General features: G+C 40.8%; 1 protein-coding gene across 1 annotated transcript in view; it reads left to right on the top strand.

Moving 5' to 3' along the window:
* The first annotated feature begins 20,258 nt into the window (after nucleotides 1-20,258).
* The window catches only part of si:dkey-92j12.5 (multiple PDZ domain protein), a 37,585-nt gene continuing 31,426 nt past the window's right edge, over nucleotides 20,259-26,417 (top strand). The window contains exons 1-9 of the mRNA XM_046048554.1: nucleotides 20,259-20,356; nucleotides 21,215-21,381; nucleotides 22,790-23,017; nucleotides 23,280-23,348; nucleotides 23,543-23,665; nucleotides 24,242-24,325; nucleotides 25,589-25,696; nucleotides 25,868-25,970; nucleotides 26,162-26,253. Of these exons, the coding sequence (XP_045904510.1) occupies nucleotides 20,341-20,356; nucleotides 21,215-21,381; nucleotides 22,790-23,017; nucleotides 23,280-23,348; nucleotides 23,543-23,665; nucleotides 24,242-24,325; nucleotides 25,589-25,696; nucleotides 25,868-25,970; nucleotides 26,162-26,253 (990 nt within the window). The 5' untranslated portion in view covers nucleotides 20,259-20,340. The remainder of the gene's footprint in view (nucleotides 20,357-21,214; nucleotides 21,382-22,789; nucleotides 23,018-23,279; nucleotides 23,349-23,542; nucleotides 23,666-24,241; nucleotides 24,326-25,588; nucleotides 25,697-25,867; nucleotides 25,971-26,161; nucleotides 26,254-26,417) is intronic.

A 26,417-nucleotide genomic window follows, 5' to 3' on the forward strand; every position in this document is an offset into this window, starting at 1 on the left:
GGGGGGGGGGTGATTTCTGCATAAGACATTAGGACCAAACCTCTGCCTCTTGCATTACAGAGCAGATGTGAACTGTATGTATGAGAGTCCTGAAATATTCATTCAAAAAGGCCTTTCTGGGGCGCTTACTGGGCCCTGTTCATAATTTAATAATGCATAAGCACAAACACTAGTATAAATATAAGAGGAGGCACTTAAAGCTGGATTGTCTAACTATACAGAGGGAATACAGAGTGATCTAGGAGAGTACATTCATTTACAGACTGTCACCTTGACTACCGCAGAAACCGCCCCAAAACTACACAAAACAAAATATTCCCATCACATAGTGGAGTAACATTAACACAACAATCTCTTTGAGTCAGTTTGCCGGCTGCTCAGAGCATTGATGTGTGTAAAATGTCTCATGACAGATGTCCATAGTGATATGGGAGTATTTGTCAGCAAACACTTTTGTCAGATATTACATTTTCACTTCTCTCCGGAAACAAAATCGAAAAACATCTAAACTGAAAAAGAGATTTACTTCAAAGTTTACTGGGATTGAAGAGGTACAGCGGTGGTTATTCAGTGCAAGAAATGTACCTGGAACATTAATAAATAAAAATCAAGACTTATTGCTGTTCCCTGCTGGGGTGAGGCTGCGTATTCAGCTTGCAGGGTAAAAAAAAAAGGTTTGGCATATCATTGGATTTAAACTCAAACCCTCATCAGTCTCACGGAGACAGCTATAAATATCATTCCTGCATTATCAAACATATGTTAAATACCTATTTTAGAGTCACCCCCCACCTCCATATGCATTGCATCCACAATCTTTATAATGATGTTCAACAGTGTTGGAAATGGAAGCCCGTAAGAACCACTGTTCCATGATTGCACAGCAATGTGGTTGTTTTTTTCCCATCACTTTTCTGAAATAGCATAAAACTGGTGATACAATGAGCTCCAGCAGGATGTATGGGTGGTGATTTTGAAGCAATCAATGGAGACAGCAAAGGTAAACACAGTGCTAAATGTCAGCTATGATGATTGCGCTGCCACAATATCATCTCGGGGCGGGAGACCCAAATAACCAAAATCAATAATCTAATCATTTCATATTCAAATCACGCAGGGTCGAGGTCTGGATCTTATTGCAGTTTCATATCCCTGGTGTGCTGATGTATTCCAATCAACAAACCAGAGCAGGCAGATGCATTGAAAATACAGTAATTCAGAGGAGCAGGCGAGTGGACCACAACTATTACTATGTATCTCCCTTCTGCAGTCTTTGAATGTTTATCATTTCCTATGTCTGATGCTGGCATACATATCAAATGCCATACTTGTATGTGCATGTTACTGTTGGTTTATATAATGCTATAATACCTAAAAGGCCTTCCATTACTGTTGTATACATCTCTATTTTACATCACTGTTGGCATTTTGAACAATTTGATGTGCTTCAAAAAGGTTTGGTATTTTAAAATAACATATACAAAGTTTCATCTTACTCAGAAATAGTGAGAAAATAGTTTATTTTCATAAAGTTCAAGTCCAAACAAAGAAAAAAAACACAGCTGTGAATGACTGTGTGAACTCCTTGTTTCATCAATGCTTTATTGAGCCAGTGCAAAATATTTGATCAAAACCTCATCTTATGCTGCTCAGATCTCATATTCAGGCAGTGGCTGGAGGTCTGGAGGACATTGATTCCCTTTCAAAATTGTAATTCTGGATAGATTCAAGTTCCGAAAACACAGGTTGGCATATTTCCATACAATAGCTGAAAATGCATATAGAGGACGCATTCAACAGATTTAAACCTCTCTGATAATGGATAGGGCAGACTAATATATTTGTATGGTTCTTTATTAAAGAGCGAAACTCTGAAACCAACTGCCTCCCGTTACAGTTGGCACAGAAACACATATGCTTCCACAGTATTTACCAGCACAATTGGACTGTAATCTTTGACCGAGACAGACAAGTGTTCTTAATCTACGAGTGAAATAAAATGTTTTGATACTCATAGTGTTTTTAATGTTTTCACTTCACACCAAATGTATCAAACAAAGAGTATCTGACTTTCTAGTGCCAGCAAGAATGGAATTAGCATGGGCTTGTAATACTTCACTAACTAGTGTTTTTGTTGGAATCTATGCAGAAGCGCCCAAATTGAACAACAAATCTCTACAGTATGCGATAGGGATAATTGAACTGGTAAACAGACACATGGAGGGAAAACATCTGTGAGTGCATCTGCTCATCATCACACCAAGCCCGTTGGAAATCTGTATTCACAATATATTGTATTCTGCTTTACACAATTAGCACCAGTTCATAAGCAGAACACCAAAAATAGGAGAAGATATAGTAGGGATAATGACTGTTAGAACTTTTTTTTTGTTTCACACAGGCTCTTCACACAAATCAGATGGTTTATCCTTCCAGGAATATGTTGGCCTTAAATAGCTGCTTTCTTCCAAGTTGTTGACAAAGAACATCTCTGTGGGCTATTCCCTCTCGTCAAGTGTTTATGTGTGTGTGTGTGTATGTGTGTGTGTTTGGGGATTGTACCACTGCACTCAGGTGGCAATGCATTTGTGTTTGTAAGAGGTGTATGTGTGAGTCTTAGTTTATGCATTTAAGTCAGTGTGTATGTATGTTTGAGTAGGTGTGTGTGTGTGTTTGCTCCCCTGCTGCCCTGTCACAATCCATGGAAGGGAAAAAAAGAGCGCATAAGGGACAGACTGGTATCTTTAGAACAGTCAACATGATACTTGGCCACCAGGCAGCAGACATTGTATAAATGTCATGTATCAATGATAAACAGCAAATCTAAGATCAACAGCATTTATCCTGACGGTCACTGATGCAGTGCACCAAATTAGGAATGCAATTGTTCACACTCAAAGCTAGAATAATAATCGAAAATGCCACCCATTTATAAGCTATCAAGTCATGAGCCTCATTTAGCGTGGCTCATTGACTAAGAGAGAACACATTCATGTTTGCATGAATGGCTGAGGGGGAGTAGCTGCAAGGAAGGAAGGCCGGACCACATTCGCACATTAACACAGTCACACCTGGAAACTGCACAGCACAGCTACACAGTCTCACACTACTGGGCACTGAGCTGCTCCACTGGAACAGTTAAAGGTTAAGTGCCCAGAGGTCAGAGCCCTGATGCTAGTTGTTGAGGGACTTAAACCGCCAGGATTTTCACAGCTACTATACTACTCAGATTTTAAACTATGACCTTTCAGTCACAAGCTTATTTCCTCTGAGCATATCTGTTACTGCAGGTCAATACATGACCAGTGTGGAGATGATGTACTGAGATAGACAGATCAGATTGTCAGACAGATTTTGTTTTTTATTTCAGTTTGTTCATAATTATTAACTTGAACAACAACATAATATGTTCATAACATCATTGTATGATTCTGTTGAAAATCATTAAATTATTGTATTGATTTTTCACCCAGCTCTAATAGAGAGATAGATAGAGAGACAGTAGTTAGCTGGATCAACTTTTTGAGTGATGTTTAGTGGTTGCCCTGGCAACTCTATTCTCATTCCTCAGTTTCCACCTCCATTACAGTTATCTGTCAGGTCTAGTGTTTCAGAGACATCTGCTTCATGCCCAGCCCTGGGTGGCTGTGTGGGTTTGTGTGTGTCTGTTTGTGTGCATGCGTGCATGTGTGCACACAAGGGAAGAAGGCAGAGTCTAATTGCACAGGCCCATCTGCTGATTCTGGAAAGCAGGCTTGCATCTTACAGACACAAACAGTACAGACAAAAATACACAGTCAAACGCACACAGACACACACATACACGCCACTAGTCCCTGCCTCAAAGCCTTCAACTTGGACCCTGGACAATCTGCATCCATTCTTTGGCAGCTGTGTGGACGGCATTGACTGGCATGGTTTACAATATGGACTCTATTGTCTTAGGACAAAGGCCTCTACACTCAAGGCAAAGGTCACATTATAAGACAATAAGCCTGTATTCATGGGGGGTGGCAACAGGGGGGCAAAGGAGGTTGCATATGTGTGTGTGTGTGTGTGTGTGTGTGTGTGTGTGTGTGTGTGTGTGTGTTTGTGTGACATCAAATGCAAATGCAATGTGTGTAATGGCTGCTATAGCTGTAATTTTAAATATTTTAAATCTGAAATATTTCTTTAAATTACATCTATTTTTTTATCGTGGACTTAAACAAAGATGCAGAAAATTTAACATTCAGTATCTTCACCACATTTATATGATGGGATTCAATATATTTTTAAATTCAGTTTCACAATTAATATTTGTCACATTTAGTATGAATGCAGCATATCCAGATGAGCATTTATCTGCTTATCTGTCCACGCACATGTGTTCCGTACCACCTCATATTACATGTAATCATTGTTTAACCAATGAAACTGATAGGGATTGTATTTCAATCTTCACACTCATTAGTGCTGTTTTAAATGAATGTTGTGTGTTTGTGCATGCGGAGCGGGAAACACCTGTTTTGCGCAGAGAAAAAAGCACATCCCCCATATGAAGAAGGATATATCCCCTTTCCTGTTGTTCTTTCTTTTCGCTCATTGTTTCAGTGAAATAAAGACAAAATACAGCCTTGATATCACCGAATTAGATTTCAAAGCAAGCATTCAAAGTTATATGAGAGTCAAGGAAGGAAAGCATGCTGGGTGACACACACTGGACAGGAAGTGTATTAGAATGGACTCACAAAGTCACCACACACAGGCACACACTAAGGTTATATCATTCAATAGAAAATAGATATGTATATATAATGCATTATCTATTGAATGATTCAAAGCACAGCTTAAGGCCCGGCTCTTTTCTTCTGAATTTGAAAGTACCTAAATTGCTATTACTAATTGGCCTTTTATAATGGTTGTTTTGTATATGCATGATTTTTTTGTCTGCTCTGTTGACCTCTTTTCTTATTTTTGTAAAGCTCTTGGGTCAGCTCATGTCGTTTTAAATGTGCTATAGAAATAAATTTGACTTGACGTTTCAAGCTTGAATAAAAACTAAATGTTGTTTAAAAATAAAACAATAAATAATAAATAATAAATAAATAATCCAATCTTTTGATGCTCAATTGATATTTTGAAAATCCTTATCCCACACATGTCTTTGTGTATTCCTTTTAACATTTTATTCAAGTGGCAGGACACTTGAGTGAAATGACCTTGGCCATTAAATAGAGAAAACTTAACTAACTACATAGCGAACTGCCAATCCACATAGAAGGACAGAGAGAGAGAGAGAGAGAGAGAGAGAGAGAGAGAGAGAGAGAGAGCACCCTAATACACTTTCAGTCAATTCAATAAATTAAAAACAAGATCCCACATGAAAACATGGTCTCAGGGTTTTTATACAGCAAAGATGCAACATATTCCTCCTCTTAGTGAAAAACTGATGTCAACTGGGACACTCTGACTAGCTGTCAATACCCAAGAACTGCACCCTCCTCTATCATCAATAAATTGAATGTGCAATTCATCAGCCCAACTCTAGGAGACAGTATTTGTAATTAAAAAGGAGCTCGTAAATTCGACATTTTACAGGCCCAGCTGGCTTGTAAATGCACTGTAAATAAGTTGTAGTGAGCAGCTTCATGGGCAGATGAAGGTCTGGGTTTGTGGTTTAACTCCTTTTGATGCCTTCAAGAGAACAGCAGGCTGAGTGCATATAATTTGATGTATATTTCATTTTTATGCTCAGTTTGAATCTCTGGGAAAGCACTGCATTTACACTAACCTTTCTATTCTATTCTATTCTGTTCTGTTCTGCTGCTGCATGCTGTTCTGTATTCTTTTGGAAGCTCGGTGGGTCATATCTGATTGGATTAGCAGTTTAAGAGGACACATTTGTCTGGCCAATTAGAGCACTTCCTGGCACAGATGGAACCCTGAGATCTCTAGGGAGAATGCTGGGTCATATTTGGGTTCTAAAAAAGAATAATGTGTACTGTAGTGTCGGCAAAAACAACACACCATGTGTGTGTATATATTTGTGTGAGTATCCCCCAGGCCTAAATAAGCCTGCTGTAAAGAATTTATCACCTGGTTAAATATGACTAAAATGATCATAGAGTGATATACTGTATACTATACTTTTATTTTATATATATATATTTTATTATTATTTTATTTTGTACACACACAAACACAACTTTTGCTGTTTTATTTTCTTATCTAATGAAATGTATGAAATTAATTGTCCTTATGTACTTTATATATAGCTTTGGCAATATTGTTGCTATACATTCATGCCAATAAAGCTAATTTGAATTTGAATTTACTGGATATTCAAACACAAATTCTTACCTGTTTACTTTCCTTTGTCAAAGTGAAATGAAACTCCAGAGAATCACATCTCAATGGCAGCTGGACACCCTAGTCCAGAAGAGACAAAGAGAGGAGACAGAAATGCAGAAGGGTGGGGGTTATTCAAGCTCAGTGAACTGAAGTCCCTGTCATTTTTCACAATGGAGACAGATAGCAATAATATGTAGTGAATGTGGGGTGCAATGTGAATAATGTCCCCCACCAGAGTGTGTGAATAGCCATAACCCACTCAAACACAAGAACCAGACATTTCACTAGCCACTTTCGCTTGTGATTGCTTGTTTAGTGTGCGGCACACATGCATGTGTACGTGTGCACTGCCTAGTAATGTATGAAATTATGGGATGAGAAAGCTGACACAGAACTGGATTCCTAGCTAACTGAGACGAGAACCGACTTTTCTACGTTCACCAACTTTTGATTTTGATTGTGTTAATGGAGAGTATAGGGGATGTCACAACGACGTCAGACATGATGGCAACATGTTAGAAATGTGTGTGGCGGCGTGGCGGCATGGCAGCAACACCTGGATGTATAAAGAGGACTGCATAGAAAAGCATTGTAACAAACTGGGCACATGGATAACATCCAAATATTTTATGATTGGGAGATGCTGAAAAATAGGTTACAACATACTGTATATTTGCAGCATCCTGGCCACTATTAAAAACATTTGTGCTTGATGGCCTAATCCTTTCAAATGTGTAGTGATAAAGACTAATCACAGCCTTTGATATATTGTTACTACCTCCAACAAATACTTGGCAAACTATGCAACAATATCATCCATTTTCTAACTATTTTGGATTACACTATAATCTGTATTCTCTGATGAAAGGAGTGACGATGAGAGGATCAAGCTTCTTCTCTAACGTCATTTATCACTGTGCCAGTTCACAGAAAGGTAAGCAACAATCGACATGATTGGCTGCTTAGTTAGCTAACCATTGTCACCTTTCACACCATGTAATTTGGTATGCTGCAACAAACGCTACACACCACCAGCCTAACCTTGAACTTATATCAAGAAAGCATTGTGTTTTACTTTTCCACCCCAGGGGGCATTTCCCTTTTTTTGTAAAAGTTGCTTGCTCCCTTGTAGTGCGTAACCATAATGCAAACAACTACATGCCTGGAAAAACCGTTGTAGACCTTTAGATAATACTGGACAATAGTGAGTTCCATTATATATTATACAGTGGGGTACACTCTGAGTTATCTATCAAACTTTAAGGTGTAGTGTGGTGATGTGGCATATGTGTGCTTTGCATATGAGATCAAATGTACAGGTAGGTGTGTTGCACACACACGGCCTGTCAATTTGTGTTTTTTCACATCTATATGATACGACCACCACCACCGCCTACATCATGTGTGTGCGCCTGTGTCTCACATTGTGAGTGTAAATTGTTGGCGTGTATGCAGGGGTTTGGTCAGATCTTAGATGTCTTAAGTAGGCGCTAGTGAGGCATTTGATGTTAGTCGGCTGAATCATTTGACACCTCATAGTAATGACCTCTTAAGTGTCAGGGTATCAAAGTCTATAATGGTCTATCTCTGTGCTCGCTGGCAGTTTACAGCTAAAAAGCTCTCTCATGCCATGATAACTGGTTTATATGGGTGGCATTTTACTGCCAAATGCCAGAGGCACTTTTCAGACAGGGAAATTGTTAGCTCTGTTACTAGAATGCAGAGTGGCAGTTATTCACAGTTAGAATGCCTCTTATATCCTCTTTCTATCTGTGCCTTGTCTCCTTTCCCTACCTCCCTCTGCATCTTCTGTTTTCCATCACTATATACATTTTTCACAATAACCCCCCCCCCCCGTCTCCCATTGTTTCTCTCTCTCCGGCTCTCTCTTCACCCCCGCCCTCCTCTTAAACCTTCTTCTCTTGAGGGTAAACTTTGTAACCTCATCTCACCAGGGTCAATTTTAATGTCAGTGTGTGTATTGTGACTGACATTGCACATGAGTTTGTGTGTGCACATCGTGGCATGCAAACTGTTGCTTTGTGTGTGTGTGTGTGTGTGTAAGTGTGTGCTTGCGTGCTCTCTTGTGTGTTTGCTGTTTACTGGGAGGGCTGATGGGGCCGAGGAAACAGCATATATCTGTTTGGCCATGAATTTGCTGTTTCAGAGTCTTGTGCAATGCAAGATTTTCACAGGTACACAAAAACAAGTGCATCAACATACTCTAATACACACACACACACACACACACACACACTCGCATCCATAAAGAGTGTCACAGCCTGGAACTCTATGGAGCTCTCAGGCAGGGCTGTGCAGTAATTGGGTCTATTAGCCAGTACAGGAGGCCATGAGCAATGTCTCTGTGGTTGGGTGGGCAAAATCTGCAACAAAAGATGGATTCACAGTACTGTGTTTGTCTACATGCATGTGTTTGCATGTATTCATGCGTATGCATGTGAATGAGTGTACACCCCCAATGTGATATGTGTTTGCATGCACTACAATGCAGGAGAATTGTCAGAGGCAACAGAGCATTGGTGAAAGATAAATTAGGCGCTAAGCTCCCGCCACCTAAACATTACCTTCGTTTTTGTATTACTTGATTCACTCAGAACACGGTATACATTATTCACACATAGGTCAACAATGGATGGATCAATGAATTAGGAATGGTGGAAGAGAGGTACAAAAGAAACAGGTATGGATGCACATGCAAGATAGTGAAAGAATAAGTTTGTATCAGCAGCAGAACTAGGTGGGATTGAGATTTTTCATTAGGACCAGTGAACCAGTGGAAAAGGAGAAAGATTACAAATGCAGCCATTGCAAAAGTCCATGCATACGTCAGCAGCATACCATTGCTTTGTTCCATCCTCAAAGAGGAATTCTTCATTAAATCCTAATTTTGTCAACAGTTTTCCAGGGAACAGTCTGGTAAGTTGCAACTGAATGAAACAAATGTTTTGGTATATTTTGCCTATGGACAAGTATCACTAGGAACTACATTAATTTTGGATGATTGCACATTTCACAATCTATGTCTAACATTCAGCGCTAATACAGGAAATAGTGTGCCCTTTACCGAGGTGGAAAGGATATTAAGGTTGGGGTACGGGAGCCCGTAGTTAATGTCTTGCCACAGACTTGCAGCTGTTTTTAACTATTCTTTTATCTGTAATACAGTCTTTCCCTAACCTTTGTCAAGTTTTTTAGTTGCCTAATTTTGCTAACCATGTCAACGCTTGAATAATATCTGTATTGATATCAACAGATAGCTCCATTTCCAATGAATCGTCTGCATCTGCATGGGCCAATTGTCTAATTTCAGGTCTTCCCTACTATAGTAGATCTTTCAGTAGCAGTAGTAGCTGACTACCATTTTGAGAGCAGGGTTAAGGTTTAATACTGTGCGAGTTCATGAGAGGAGACAGAAGCAAGATTTTGATCAAATGAAGGTGAGAGGGCTCCTCTGAGAGCAACCAGTAGAGGAGCAAAGACGAGGACAACAGACAGGGAGATTTAGATGGGAAAATGGTGAAATTCTTATAGCTTTCACTAGTGTGAGAGCTAGGGAGGGGTGCTGGCCGAGAGGGTTTTGGACAGCCTGACTGAACAATGGATGGACCTGATGAGGAGAAGGAAGGAGTTTTTTTAAGTCCCTAGGCTAAATGTCTTCCTGAAAAAAACAGAACCGATTTGACATGATAGATGCTGACCATTTTCTCACAGTAAAACAATGGTGTTTTCTATTATGAGAGGCAGTGGTTGTATTGATGTCCCAGGTCACGCCCATTACTCATGCCTGCTGTATGTAATTAGGATAACTCTACAGTATGCTTTCATGACATTTTGTTTCATGTATTACCCTATGTTATTATGCTTCAAACAACAGATTGCGCCATAAGACACCAGAAATTGTGTTGATGCCTGTTGGTGGAGATTTATGGCGCTTCCAAATGAAGCAATGTGATGCCTTCCTTTAAAGGGTGGAGTCTGCTAAAAGCACAATTCTCCTCCTGGGCTTCGACAGATTCGATACGAGCATTATGAATATGGCGCAATAGTGTATATGGTCTACCCAGGCGTAAAATTAAAGAATCTTGTCTATGTACCCCACATAAATCTTTGAGAGAGAGAGAGAGAGAGAGATAGAAAAAGAGAGTGAGGGGATGAAGAAGGGAGGTGTACATGATGAAACAAAAACCTGGTTGATTTGTCCAGCAATTGTGAACCACTGAACTGTAATCAACCATACTCAACCCAGGACAATGAGATGTTTCAATACATGGGTGCACACACACCTAAATACAAACAAAGAAAAAGACACACACCAACATATATCATTCTAACCATAAAAATAGCTTATTATAATTGCCTGCCATGGGTTCTACACAAAGATTGGTTTTAAAATACCAAATATCATTTATCAAAGGCTTGCATCAGCACACCCTTTCTATACAATAAAGGTCCTCGTCCAATTCCCTCTCACTATCTTCTTGATACATGTGATGGATACCATCTCATCTATCATACATGTACCATCCGAGCGAGAGCCAATCAGGGGGTTCAAAACCCAATGCAAGCTGCAGGAGAACAGGCATACACTTCCTTTCATGGTTCGAAAACAGACACGTGGTCCATGTAAGTTATTGCTGCAGGTCTACAGGCCAGAGTGGTACTCATCTGTCTTGGTGTGACACTATCAGGCTCCCTTGCAAAACACACAGGTGGTAAAATGGTTTTATTTCAAATTGTGAAAGATATGTCTGGGACAAATTGACGGGTGCTGATACACGCCAAAGAGTAGTGGTGCTTTTATCTCAAATGAGTTGTAATGTCTTTGGCAGAAACTGTACCCTACAGCTTATTCTAGAGTCACACATTGTGAATGTGCTAAAAGTAACCTAGCAGATGTGTGCGCCATTCTCATAGACTTATTAACAGCCAGTCAAAGGGGATTTAACCTTAGGCAGAGTTAGGTGTTGTATGTACACTTAAGACCAGTCAGCTTGATAACATGAGGGAAAAACAAAAAACAACACAAATGATGTAAACATACATAATCAAGCCATTGATCACTGCTATTTCTGTTAATATCTTTGTTCCATCAAGCATGACCATCTGGTCATCCTCGCCCTCCTCCGGCCTATCACACTGCACCATCAACTAAGCTCCAGATCAATACTCCCTGGCACATATTCTCACTCTCAAAGACTTGGAATGAAAACACCATTCGATATCAATCAAGATCACAGCTGTCCCACTGAACAGGCACAATAAATGACAATATTATTTTTTCTAATTTACCATCAAACGACCAGTCGCATCAAAGCGCTTCGAGTTAGATCTTTCAGCCTGGTTTATGCTGAAAGGAACCAGATGAACAGAGAGTGGAAGATGTATGTAATGCAGTTAAAGTAAAAGCCCAGTAAGCAGGAAATTTAAGAGGGGCCTGGGGATGATGGTATTACAGGAGACGCTGATTGTGGACAATCTGCTGAAGAAGGAAAAGATATGGAAAATATCACTGGATGCAGTGTGGTGGATATAAGAGGCGTGCAAACACTTGAGAAGCTGGGGGGAAAGGAAACATTGCAACAATCTGACTCTGGCATATTTTAAAGTGATCCTTCAAAATGAGTGACACAATGTAGCTGTTGTTAGTTGAAGTAAACTGTACTCAAAAAACAATGTCACTGCAATCAAACCAGAATTCCCCTTCCATTGTCTCAGCTCCACTGAAGCCAACCAACCCTATCCTTTACTTCCAACACTGAATCAGTCTCTTAAACAATACTGCATTTTCAAATCCTACCATAGTTTCCTCCATTGATAAAAAATGCTGTGTTATACCACGGCAATGGGAGATTTATGCCCCCAGCCCTATGATGACCTCATTGTTCATTGCCCCATAATTCAAATCTGCTCCGCTGTGTTGCATCACATTGTGTATGACTCATTTCCAAGCACCCTATTCTCTAAACAAGCGAGGCCCTCCTCAGCCCGCCATAGTCAGTCGCACAAACAACAAGGCAAAGAATCTCCCCATCAATACTGTGGTGACTGACTTAAGACTTGCAAATGCACGGCACACGCGCACACACACACACACACACACACACACACACACACACACACACACACACACACACACACAGCAACACGCTGTTTAAATGGACTGAGCTGGGAAGAGGAGAGGGGTGAGTGCCATTGTAAATGATTTCCTGCGGAGACCAAAATAATCGGCAGACCTTTGAGTGAGCTTCTTACAATCACCCTGGCCTTGTACACTGATTCTCCATTCAGCCCCCTAATGGCACTGTGTGTGTGTCACTAAATATACAGCTACAGGCAATGTCTATGTGGGTGTGTGAGCATATATGTGTGTGATCATACAAGTGTGCATGTGTGTGTGAGTGTGTGAGAGAGAGAGAGAGAGAGAGGTGGTAATTGATGTGTGCCGCATTGATGTGTGTTTAGAGTATCTGTGGGAAGAAATGCATGCATGCGTGTGTTTGTACGCGTTTCTATTGAGTGGTGACAGCCATGAGTGGGGCAAAGGGAGGTGAAGGGCACAGAGGAGAAGTGTGGACAGGAGATGTGTTGAAAGGAAGAACAAGTGTTTTTTTCCTCTGTGAAAGAGGGATAACAACCACTGAGTGAGTGATTTTAAAAGAACAAAGGGCTGTGGATACACTAGCTAGCACAGAAAGCAGCTGCTTAAACATGTAGTCCAGAGACAAATCAAGCACTTATACACATATACACATAGTGAAGGCCATTTGAAGCCTTAAGACATAAACACAGACACTTTTAATGCTTTTTCACCGGTCAGACTTCGAGTTGCAACATTTACAAGGTTATTGTAAACTGTGCATTGCATGGCTTAGGTAAGATGAACGGTTTAAAAAAATCAATACATACAGCCATCTTTCTCAGATTGTTACCTAGAATAATTGTATTAACAATTAAATGTAAATGAATAAATGTACCTTTTCACAGCCTCCTCACTCCACTTCCAAATGGCACAATTATAACCTTCATCTTGACATATTATAGCCCTCTTCAAAACATTATTATGAGGCGTTTTGCCTATAAATAAAAGCCAATGACATAAAGCTGGACATGAAATAAAATGTGGGATGCCTAAGAAACAAATTAAAGACTGTGACTGGTCAACTGATCAAAGAAAAACAAATAAAAGTCTGTCTTTAAAAAGACTTATTGTGAGATGTGACATTGATTGATCAGACTGATCACTCCAAAGGAAAAGGCAACGGGATGGTGAAGTAAAAGCCATCAGCATGTGTTGATTTTTACGGAAGCGGAAGATTCATAGTATCGGTATTTGTTCTATTAAGGATTTTTATGGTAGGAAGGTAGCCAGAAATACAAAGTAGGAAAGAGCCAAAGGCATCATCACATTGTGGCATCACCACAATTTTAATATCCTAATAAATGGCTGCAGGGTAATTTTAGAATTAATTTACACGAATTGATTTCTCAATAATTTGTATCCTTTGTGAGATGGATCACAACGTAAGGTCCTTAGGTTTGTTTAATTTGGCTATAACACAACTGATAAAAACAAGATTAAATCAAACCTGAAAGGTCTGATTGAAGGTTTGATTGCATTGAGGACTTTTCACCTTGATCAGCAGCTTTGCTTTTTAAGGAGTGCTTCATAATATTAATAATAATAATAATAATAATAATAATATTTAGAAGCTGTGACTACATAATGTTTTAGCTTGAAGAATTACTTCATTTAAATAATCCACTAATCTAACTATCTATCTACTTAGGCTCTAATTACTAAATATCATCCTATGTCAGTGGGTTACAGCGAACCATCTCTCGAACATCTTTCTTTTTTTACATATAGAACCACTGATTCAGAATCACTGCTGATTTAGCATCACAGCCTGCTTATGCTGTTAAATAGTATGATTACAGTGTACTGCTTAACAATGCAATAACCACTGAGCAGAATTACAAAGTGTATCACTTTCAGTGATTAACAGACGGCATGAGCAGTCAGGCCAACAGTGTACATTTCCCCCAATCGACCCCAAAATACAGATAATAAGCTGTGGTAGTTCGATCAGAAAGCCTTCCAAAACTTCCATATTTAGGCAGAGTAAGACAACTATCTCTGGAGGGCTATTCTGGTTAAGGCCATAAGAGCAATGAGTCTGTGAATGCCCTGAGATCTGACAGCCAGTCATCTACTGGTTTTCCTCTTTCTCTGTCTAATCAGGTAGCAAAGTAACTATGTAGTCCTATAGCATGGGCAGAACATCTAATAAGGTTGAATAATATCAGAGGCGAGATTCACAAATTAAGAGAGGTGAACTACTAAACTGATTGCTCCAGTCGATGGTGGAAAACACAGAGCGCTGGGGTAACTCTTTGAGGGAAGGAAAGGGTAGGAGGAAGGATGCGTTAACACATGACTGAGTGCTTTAGGTGGATGAGGAAGACGGGCAAGGATCTGGCCTCATTATTTCAATACGGGAGAGAGATGTCATCTAGTGCAGGCAAAGGCTTTTGAATTAGGTTAAACTCAGCACACAAAGTGGGGTTGAGACTAGGAATGTGAATCATCATCACATTAGGAAACAGTGCAGTGCAATTCAACAGCTCCGTTTTCATTGAAACTTAATATTATTATCGCAGCATTAAGATTTGTTTTGGTTTTCCTCGCAGCGTAAGCCACAAGAGTGACAATTTATTTATGCAGGAAGGTTGTTTGTCTCTGTGAGCACAATGAACACCACCTTCTGTTTATCTGCACGGCTCCCTGACACAAACCTTTACCTTGCTATGCATAAATTAACTAAACAGAGGACTGGATCCAGGAACTGCAAGTTTTTGAGGAAACGCTTGTTAAATAGTTCTGGGGCAATCAGCCCTTAGGTTCTGTGTGCCCACTAAACAGAATTAATTGCACAAGTGTTGAAGTAAGTCTCCCTAATAACCCTTGACGATGGAAACAGAGACTTCAGTAACAAGCAGTTACACTAGTTACAGATCTGACTATATGCTTGCCATTATATGCAAGTGTGTATATTTGCCTGTTACTGTTTGTCTGCAATGGATTATGTAATCTGCCAAGGTTTATTTTATTATCTCGAGGTTTCAATGTGCACACAAGATGTTTAGCATTCGATCCCTCATTTAAATCACAGGCTACTTCCATTGCAGGGTTAGAGACTGTTTTTGGAGCCATCGAAATCTAAACCAAATATTGTGTTACATTAACAGCTCTAAACAAAGAGAGTCAGCCCTCGCTCGGTCAATCAAGCAGAAGAATCCGAATAAGCACAACCATCATAATTTGCACTCTGGTTTCCCCAACAAGGAGCTTTGTTTTTTTTCCTGTGCATCATAACAAGTGAAACGAATCAGTGACCTAATTAGAGGAGGACAGACAGACCTACTGTCAGCAGAATGCTTGATTGCTGCTGCTGCTGCACATTATACAGCTTCAGGTGTTTCGTCAACATCAGTGCTGTGTGGCTGTCAATTCTTAGCATGACCCAAGATGCTCTTCGACACACCTTGCGTTCATGGTATGATGTCTGACTAGCATCCTGTGGCTCTCTGGAGAGGCTGTCTGAGCCGATTAGAAAAGCAAAAACATCCACTGTAGCTGGTGTAAGTTTGGACAGGAAAACACAAATACTACTGAGGCTACAATTTTCTCCACCGCTAAAAACAGATTAATAACGTGTCGGACACATACAGCCAACAAGTGCAGGATTTGTGCCAAGTGCCAATTACAAGTTGTTTTTTTTGCTATCTTTTTCAAATGTTTAAAACAAATAATCAACTTGGCACGCAAAGGCAACCAAGCAACTGTAGGATCACTTAGACACAAACAGATGCACTGATGACAGATTATTTAGTGATATTCATCCCATCCACAAACATAATAATCGCCTTGGAGACAGGCCTGTGCTTTAACAGATGCTGCCAAAATGGCAGCCAAGCTAATCTATGTAAAATTTCTCCAACATAGACATAGAGATAACTGCCTACACTGACCATTTTCCCACCTGCTCGGCCATTCCTTGGAGACACTCTTCTTAGCTGCAGCATTGACAGACTTGTCAACATATTGTCAACCACTCCACCCTATAGAGCCTACATTCTCCCTTCATATCACACTAAACACAGAGATTAACACAAAGTTTGCACACACTATCTTTGCTGATGGCCATTTGCATGTGGAGAGTAGGGACTCAAAAGGGCCAGTTCACAGCCACCCAAGCAGATACAGACAACTAAGGGGCGCTTTGATTGCCAGATTCATAATGAGGCAGACCATTATGATTAACCATATAGTTCATCATCAGTATGCAGGCGCAAAAAGGATTAGGCTGTGTGGTTATTTGTTTAGTTTTTTTTAAAAGGGCAGCCTGCTGTTTACAATGAATACACTGTACATCTGTGGTCACACAAATATGAAGCAGGGTGCTCTTTCTAGTTTTGGTGAAGATTGAAGACCTTCAGTAGTTTTCAGGAGCCCATCAAGGTCATCTGCAACCTCTTGTGCCTCTTCTGTAAATAAGAGCTATTGCTTTCACTCATGAATCCGCATGACTGATGTATCCTGGGGTGCACCGGCCTGCTAGATACTGCTTTTCTTACAGAGTAGCTGGATTTACTCTGGCTTTTACACTGCGGCTGACAAAAAAAAGCACAGCCCCGAATAAGCTAACTGCATTCCAATATACTCAAATAACAACCACATAAAAAAAAGGTGAAAAAAAACCTGAGGAGGCAAACACTTAGTGTATCTGTCATCCATCATGCCAAAGCATGAGATCTGCCATTGCGCCCTGCAGTGAGGCAGATACAGGCGGCTACAGAATAATAATTATGTGTACACCTTGGAGAAGCCGCCATGGGATAATGTGATTGCATTGATTATTTGGCGGAGAGGTAATAGGTATTATTACTTCGCCTTAGCGACATCTCACATGCAAGCGACGCCCATCCAGCCACAAGTCGCTGGACCATTATCATCTGTGCAAACACGGGACGTATATTCGTTTTACCCCCTTGTCTATTAGGGCCAGTTTTTGCGCGTCTTAAGTACAATAATCACAGGCCACATTCCCATGGGCATCCGTGAGAACCAAAGTCAGCGCTGCCATATAGCTTTCAGAGCAGGTCAGTGACAGACACGGGTTGACATATAGCCAAGAGGTTTACCGACAGTCACCGGCGATGTCTGTAAAAACAAATCTAGGCTACATCGTATGTGAAGGAATAAAGAGCGGATCCTTACCGTATCACCAGTCGCAGCGATATAGGCGCATATATATACATCCAGCGCACACTGGAGTCAGGAATAACCTTTTCTGCGCTCTTTCACACAGTCCCCAGAACGTAGATCTCGGATAGAAATATAGGCTATTTTCCCAGTCGATAAATAATTTCACTGATTGGCGCCTCGACTCCGGGTCTGGTTCTTGCTGCCGCAAAACGACGTGGGTTAATCTTACCCAAAGATGTGATGGAGATAAAGCTGAGGGTGTAATAAACCAGTAGCTGCGTGCTTAGTATCCCGATCAGCGCTCACACAAGAGGCGGTATCGCGTCCATCCAATGCACTAAGTCCAGTGAAGTGCTGGAGGTGGGCAGAGGCGTATCTCTCACTCTCTATCCGTCTGTCTATCCCGTCCTCCCTCCCTCCCTATCTTTCTCGGCTGCCTTTATGTTCTTACTGACTTCTGCTGAAGTCCACAGACGCAGAGCGCAGCGGGGCAGAGGACCGTGGTCAACAGAGAGAGAGAGAGTGAGGGGTCAGAAATGACAAACCAATTTGGAGGCGTGGTGGATGCTCGGTTGAGCGAGCGCAGCCTGGCGAGAAGAGAGCGTTGCGTTGCAGGCGGGCGGGGAGCCGATGGTGGGTGGAGGGCCGGAGAGGGGGGCTATGATTCCTGCCTGGGGGATGCAGAGAGAAAGAGGGAGAGATGAAGTAGGGTATCTGGTGGAAAACACGGAACTGGATTTGGCTCCTAAATCTCTGGACCTAGGGCTCCACCTGCCGTGTGAAAACACACAGGAGCTCCCAAATGAGAGGCGTTTTTTTGGGGGGGGGTTTTGACACGGCTTGGTGTATGATTGCATAGGCCTGTACTTGTGCCTTTGGGTGACAACTAGAATATGAACTGTTTGTACAGTTCATACAAGCTATACATACATACAGCTAAATAAAGAGGTTATTAGCTCGTCAGAGCTCGTTATGGTCCCTGGACCACTATTTGGGATTTAGAAAGTCAGAAATTAAATGTGAACAGTGTAGTAGACTATAACAATTCAGCCTACAGCGAATTGTCCTGTATGGGTATACAGGGTAAAGTTAACATTAAGAAAATGACAAATTCATAGCAGCAAAAAAAAAAAAAAAAGCCAAGCCAATTAAAATAAGGTCTAAATATGAAAATTAGCCACTGCCTTGAAAAATATGTATTTTATTTCATCCCAGGCCACATGCATATAATAATAATTAAAAATGAATCAGTCAAATCAAATCAAAGTGTGTATCCTCTCAAGGCAACCTAATTTTCTAGCTCCAGGTAGGCATATACTTAATCTTAATAGCTACTTAGCGTATAATAACGTATTCTTGTGCTATTCCTCACAATCTTTGATTCTTTACATTTTTTGGGATTTTACATTCATTTTCTCATAAGGAGGTATCAGGAACAGGGACTGTGTAGGCTAGCTAAATGACTTTGGAGTTTATTTGGCTTTCACCGTAATATACATCAGCATTATTTGCAGAGTCTCCCACTGAAATGCATTACAGGATTACTGTAGTCTAGTTCTTTTTCATTAGGGATGAGCCCTCTGTGCCTGAAGATCAGAGGGTGACATGCGCACTGCACGGAGCGCTCACAAGCCACGGACACAATGCTGCAAAATAAAGCGCACAGCTTGCTTCTTGATAGCTTGCCGTCTCTCAAGAAGCTTTTATGACATGTCCCATCGGTAAAGTGTCATTCTTGGTATTCGGTACTGGTAAATTTACCCTGCGGATTGGTGGAGGTGGTGGATGCGCTGTGCTTGGAGCTCAGTGGGGACCTGTTGATAGCCCACCGGCGCTGCAATGGAGGTGAGATGAGGCTTTCTGCAACAAGCTATTCTGAAGTGTCCACGATGTCTGTCAGTTCGTCACAGAAATATGTCTAATGTGCCCGTGTTATTTTTAAGTAAACAGACTGCCTTCATATAAAATTTGTAGTTTATGGGCCTGCGTAATTAATGTAAACCATGAATCTGTAAGGATTTGCTTTTATTCTGAAGCAGTCAGTATCGCTATAATATCAACAGGTACAAGATATAGATTTCATTAGATTGCCGTGAAGGGCATATTGTTAGTGCGAAACCCCACGTGCCTATCAATGGCTCCTAATTAGATTTCTGATGAGATGTTGTCATTTTCAGCCCATCATTTTGCAAATCAAATCATGTCATTGGTATCATGCTTTGATGGTATACAGGCTTCCCCTTAAGTCAGAATGGTCGGGAGGCCATGTGTCTCTGTTAATTACCATCACTTGCTGATAAAGCCTTTTGGAGAAGATTTAAATCCTGCTAAAGAGCTTTAGTGCACAAGCAAGGCGCTTGCAAACAACCATGGCACAGGCCTTGTAAGAGAGGATGATACCATGCTACAGATGTAAAATAGATATTGGTTCACTAATTATTCCTTTGCACATGAGCAGGGGGAGACCAGTTAAAGTGTCTCTGCCATAATGGATCAACAGTGGAGATTTCTTCTAGAGGAAACCTCACCATGGCACTTTTAATCTACAAATACACTGTCAAAAATGTAAATAGTGAAACTGTTCAAGGTTATGTTGAATCAGAAAACTTTTGTTTCATGTTGTTATTTGTGTTGCAGGTGCCAAACAGAGAAGAATGACATTTAACTGAGACAGAAACTCACAAAGAAACAGTTCATCTCAACAATCTTGTCAGTCTATGATGGAGATCATGGGTAAGTGGACCTGCCGATGTAGAGCGCTGTTTAAAGCCAAACATGTTCCAGTATCCTCAATAAGACTCCCATACCGCTGCCATCATCAGAGGCTTACAATTAAGGTGTCAGGCATGGCTGCCACAGCCAAACAGGGGAGAATAATTACATGTGCAGGTGGCACAGGGCTCACAGTCCGGTCGGTAGTCAAAACTTTGTGGTGAAGAGTTTACAGGGTCTTAACCTTCTGCCACATACAATTACTACAATTGTGCTTGTGCTCATTAGCTGCTGCTCCACTAAATAACAAGGGCAATATGACCTGACACAACATTTCAGTTTCTGCCTGTGCATTTTTGGTGCTGCAGAATGGATAGCACATCCTCATTTAGTACTATCTTAATGTTTCTTGATTATTTTTTTATGTAGTTTTTTTGTTTGTTTTAGGCACAAGTGAACTAGTTTGAAATATAATAAGTTTGCCAGGAAACTGGATGGAGAGAAATTTGACAGCATTTGAAAACCTTTGGAACTGAAGGAACCCACACTCTTGCAGCCATGGTTCAGAGATATTTTTCAGACAAACACAGTTCTTGTCCTCTCAAAAATCCAAACACAGCTTCTTCTTTTCTGGATCAGTTCTGGCAGAGGATGTCATTCTGGATTCTAACGACAGATGTTGTATCTTGCCAAAGTCATTTTGCAAGACTTTAGAAAACAACTTTATTTAAGTATTAATATTTCATAGTTCATTATCAAAGGTCTGCGTCTGGGTCACGCAGCAGCTGCTGCAACATGTGGCATGTGGAAACTAACACAAAGCCCAATAAGAGAAATCCTTACTCTGAATGACACAAATGATATACAATTTCTCTGCAGATACTCAGTGTGCCTTGGAGGCTGTGGAGAGACTGCTATCCAAACTGAAGGAGAGGGGAGAAGCCCCCACACAGGAGAAACTCTTCCTGCTAAAGAGTGTCCTGCAGAGCCCCCTGTTCCATCATATACTCAGCTTACAGCAAGCTCAGCGGAAGCCCCCGGCAAAGGTACAGCGTGCGCATGAGTGCGTGGGTGCTTGGTGTATATTGAATGGTGGGGATGGAGTCGGAATCATTCCCAAAATACTGAATGCAGGAACCAAACTGGATGAGTAATCAGCTTACCTAAGCTTACCACTAAAGCCCTAAGAAGGGGGGCAGGATGGGGTGGGGGGTGGTGGATGGCTGTATATCATGGCAGGAGTTTGAAGAAGTCATCTGTAACATTGTAATAACTTTTGAGCTGACGTGTGTGTGTGTGGTGTGTGTGTGGGGTGGGGTGGGGTGGGGGGTGGGGGGTCCTGGCAGTGGCTAATATATGTCACAAAGCAATGTTTATTCACACACATCTGCTTCATCATCATAGCCCACACACATGCATGGTGTAAGTGTTGTTGTTGTTGTTTGAAATTTGTCACACCATCAAGGTATTTAACTGATTTGTCAGCGGTAATCATCCTGGCTTTGTAATTGTCTGTTGTGGTGCACTGTAATAGGCTAACCCTGTAAGCACCACAGGTTTACACACACACACAACCGTTATTATGTTAGCTTTGTGAGGTGTGAGCCTGTAGTCATTTAGCATCTCTGCATTCCCGGAAACATGGCACTGGATTATGTCAGTGGTTTCTGGATTTTTATCAGGATTGACACTGACACAGTTTTTGCTAGTTCAAGTTCTGGTTTCTTATCAAACTCCCAAGTTTTTGTATATAGCATTAAGAATGTAAGTGCAAATCCAAGGAGTGTGAAGTTGCTTATTAGTATGTTGATAGTGTCTTTTATTCTACTACTGCTATTTCAACAGGTGTCAAGGTTGCTAAACCGAAAGCATACAGCTCAGAAATAAGAATCTACTGAAACTCCCTGTTAACGTTTGAAACAGGAAACCTAAAAGAAAAAAGGGAAGAGTCATGTGGTAGTGAACAGAAGCATTTATCTCAGAACCTTATGTTCGTGCTCTCCTATCTTTTCCCTCTTTGCTCCATTTTAAACCTATCTTTCTGTACTTTTTTCCTTTTGGCTAACATACACTCACCCTCCCTCCCTGTTCTCCCTCCCACCTCTGTCTTCATTGTCTCACAATGCCCTCCTTTTTCAATTTCTTTATCCTTTCTATTTCCCTCCATCACTCTCTCCACCCTCATCCTATTCCTTTCTTCTATTAATGTCCCCACCTCTCTATCAATCCCTTTCTGCATCTCTTTATCTCCCTCATCCATTTCCTGCCCAATCATTCTCTCCCCCCTTTCCCTTGCATCCCTCAATCCTTCTCTCATTCATCTCTTCTCTCTTTATCCCACCCAATGCATCTCTTTTGCTTCTGTCCTCTCCATTTTTACACTTTTATCCTCTTCTTCCCATCTTTCCATGTGTCCTATCTATCCACCCCTCATTGCTTTCTCAATCCTACAAGGGGAAGAAGATTTCCAAATCTGTGTCTATGAACTGTGGCCCCTGCCAGGGCATGGCGCTGGGCCTGAAAGCACTGAGCCACAGTGACTCCTACACATGGGCCATGGAGAACCGAAGGCCCAGCACTGCCAGATCCGTCCACAGGGATGGCAGCATCTCTTCTCTGGGCTCACAGGATCTGTCCTTCTCAGACATCTACTCAGACAACTGCATTCACACTGAATCACAAGTACGTAAAATATCCATGGTAAATGAGAGATAATTTAGCAGTTTATACTTAAAGCACTCCAACCATTTTTTTCTTTTCAGTTGTAAAAACAAATCATTATTCCAAATGTCACATTTTATATTTGAGAATATTATATTACATTATAAAACTCAAGCACAGTTGGATAATACATCGTCTGAGGGTTTCAGCGTCAGAGGCTGCTCAGCTAACTCGATGTCATTTCAAGTCTGCTTTTGTTTTACAAGTAACATTTATTTTTTAGTACTGCACTCCCCCTCGAATCTCCCGCACCATGTCGATGGGGAGAAACCTGTCTGCTATTGCTCATGAGGTACTGTAAGCTTACATGGGAAGTGACACTGTAGCTGGTAAACGTGTGTCTGTGGATGTAGATAAACAATTAAATCAAACACATTTATCACTTCAACTTTCGATGCTTTTTTTTACCAGTTAAATTACAATAGATTTTCTCTTTCTCTCCCCCTTTTCTGTCTCCCTCCCTTTGTCTAACCTCTGCAATGCTAGAGGCGTCATGTGGAGATGATAGAGCTGATCAATGATGGGAAAGGGCTAGGTTTTGGCATCATAGGAGGACGGAGCACAGGGGTCATGGTCAAGACCATACTTCCTGGTGGAGCTGCTGGACAGGTAAATCCACCTGCCAATTGTAATCGCGGAGCCACAACATATTCATTAAGAGTTAATGAGCCAAGTTTAGCTTAAAGAGAAAGACTGGAAGTGTCCCCACTACCCTCCACTCACTTCTAGTCTTTATCTTTAAGCTAATCTGCCTCTGTTCAACAAAAAAAAACCCTACCAAACCTCCCTACCTCTTGTAAAGGTCACTAATTAATACGTTGTAACTCGTTTGTTTAGTCCGTAGAAACAAGAAATTGTGGTTTTACAGTCTATTTCTTGGCCTGGGACAGTTCCTGAAGTATACTTGACATGACAAGAACAGTCCAAGCTAATCTTCCTTGGACTTAGAGCTAATAGCCCCCTTGCTGTGACTTCATATTTAACAGACAAACATGACTTGTATCATTTTTCTCATTTAACTCTCAACAAGGTAGTGAAAAAGTGTTAAAACTCAAGCTATGAATGAATGAAATCTTAGAACATACAACATACTGAAATGTTAAATGAAGTGTAGAATCTGCAGACTGTATTTAAAAACTTTAGCAATAGTCCACACTAAACGTTTTTGTTAATGGGGCTCCGTAGGATAAGCGTTTGCGCAGTGGAGATCAAATCCTGCGCATCGGAGATACAGATCTGGCGGGCATGAACAGTGAGCAGGTGGCACAGGTGAGATATCATTTGTAAAAAAAAATATTACTAAAGTAGATGATGAGTTTAAAGGCTCAGTGTGTAATATTTAGGAGGATCTATTGACAGAAATGCAATATAATATACATAAATGTTTTCAGTGGTGTATAAAGACCATAGATAATGACTGTTATGTTTTTATTACCTTTGAATGAGCCATTTCTATCTACATACACCACAGGTCCCTTTACATGGAAGTCGCCATGTTGCACCGCCATGTTTCTACAGTAGCCCAAAAGGACAAACTGCTCTACAGAGCGCGTTTTGTCACTACCTTGAATATGTACGAAGAATAAGTAGTAGTAGTAGTTGACTGATTTATTAGAAGTTAGAAAAGACCACACGTATTATTTAGCACAAGAGCCGACAGAGCGTGTCGGTCACCGTCTCCTGCGCGCTTGGAAAGGGAGGGCTGAGCAGTGACTTTCCGACTCCACATTAATGTGGAGTCGGAATAATCAGAATCTTTTTTTCTTCCTTAAATCTTTATTGCAAAAACAGATATAAAGTGTACATGGGACATAAACAAGTATACAGAAATTTGATTTGTGCAAAAACACATATTGCATATACATATAACAGTTAATTTGCTGTCCATGTAGTGTGAACTGGGTGTCTGCGTGTTGTTTATATGCTCTGATAATGCTAATCAAACACATTTTTGTAGTAGCATCCATGTTGATTCCACATTCCGACATAAGAGCACAGGAACACACACTGAAGTCAGAAGAACAACTCGGGAAATGAGAACATCTGAGCAGTACGTGAATGCGCAGTGAGCCGTCGGTTGCAATTTGCAACCCTCGCCACTAGATGCCACTAAAACGTACACACTGAACCTTAAAGTGCTTTTTTTTACCTCAAGTCTTTGTCTGTATGATAATTCTTTATGTAACTGGTGTTTAAATAACAGCTGTCTGACCTAGTCTGACCCACTCTCTGTACGAATCTATTGTTATCCCATAGTTAGTTCCATAGGAAATCTCAGGGAAGCAGATGTGTACTGCTCTTTAAAGGAGGTGGTGCAATTAACAATTGGTTAACTTCTCCACCTCCGCTAAAGAGCAGCGCATAGCCACTTTTCAGTGGAACCATCTGGGAGAGCTTCCCAAGCAGTGGATGAGGCACTCCTAAACAGGGTTAATCTACTCTTGTGTCTCTTAACAGAGTTTTCATTATCTTTCGTTTATTTATTAATTGTTGCATACTTTTCATCCATTCACCAACGACCAACTGGCCCAGGTACTACGAAATGCTGGTACCAAGGTGAAACTGCTCATTGCCAGAGATATTACAAAGGACAAACACCTTTCCTCTCCTGTCCTAAGCCAGGACAGCTTGGACGACAAGGTTTGTATGTGTGTGTGTGTGTGTGTGTGTGTGTGTGTGTGTAAAGAATAACAGCACATAATAAAAGTCAAAATCAAACTTTTTATGTAAAATAAATGGCTAATCAGTGACATGTGTAATACAGTATTCCAAAGATGTGCATAGCATTTTTCTGCCTCTGCTACTTTCCAGCTCAATGACTTGAATGATGACTATGAGTTCAGTGTGCAGTTCACTAAGAACAGTCGGGGCCTGGGATTCACCATTTCTTCCTACATAGGTGACCTAAACTCAGGTAATAATAGCTATCAACTAGTGAAAAATGAGCTAATTATCATTATTCCAAGCTAAGTTAATAGAAACAAACTGGGGAAATAGCAGAAGTATGAGCAGTACCCCTATGTAACACCTTATTGATTATTGAGTTTAGAGAGCATTTACACAATCAGTGCTGAGTTTTCCTTCAATTTATCTTGCTTTCCTCAGTCTACAGCGCTGGTGTGATAGTGAAGAGCATAACGAAAGGCAGCTCTGTCGATCAAGATGGGCGCATCCACATCGGAGACATCATCCTGTCCGTGAGTTTCTACAAACTCAACAGATGGCTTTTGTGTTCTCTCATGACAGATACCTTGTTGTCTCAAATATTCTCTACTGAATCTTAACGATTTCAGCATCTCACAATCTGCACAGTTTGCAACTTTTAGTAGTTCCATATACACCAATTAGGGTCTTATTTTAG

Source organism: Micropterus dolomieu, linkage group LG04 (assembly GCF_021292245.1).
Source record: "Micropterus dolomieu isolate WLL.071019.BEF.003 ecotype Adirondacks linkage group LG04, ASM2129224v1, whole genome shotgun sequence".
NCBI classification, from domain to species: Eukaryota; Metazoa; Chordata; class Actinopteri; order Centrarchiformes; family Centrarchidae; genus Micropterus; species Micropterus dolomieu.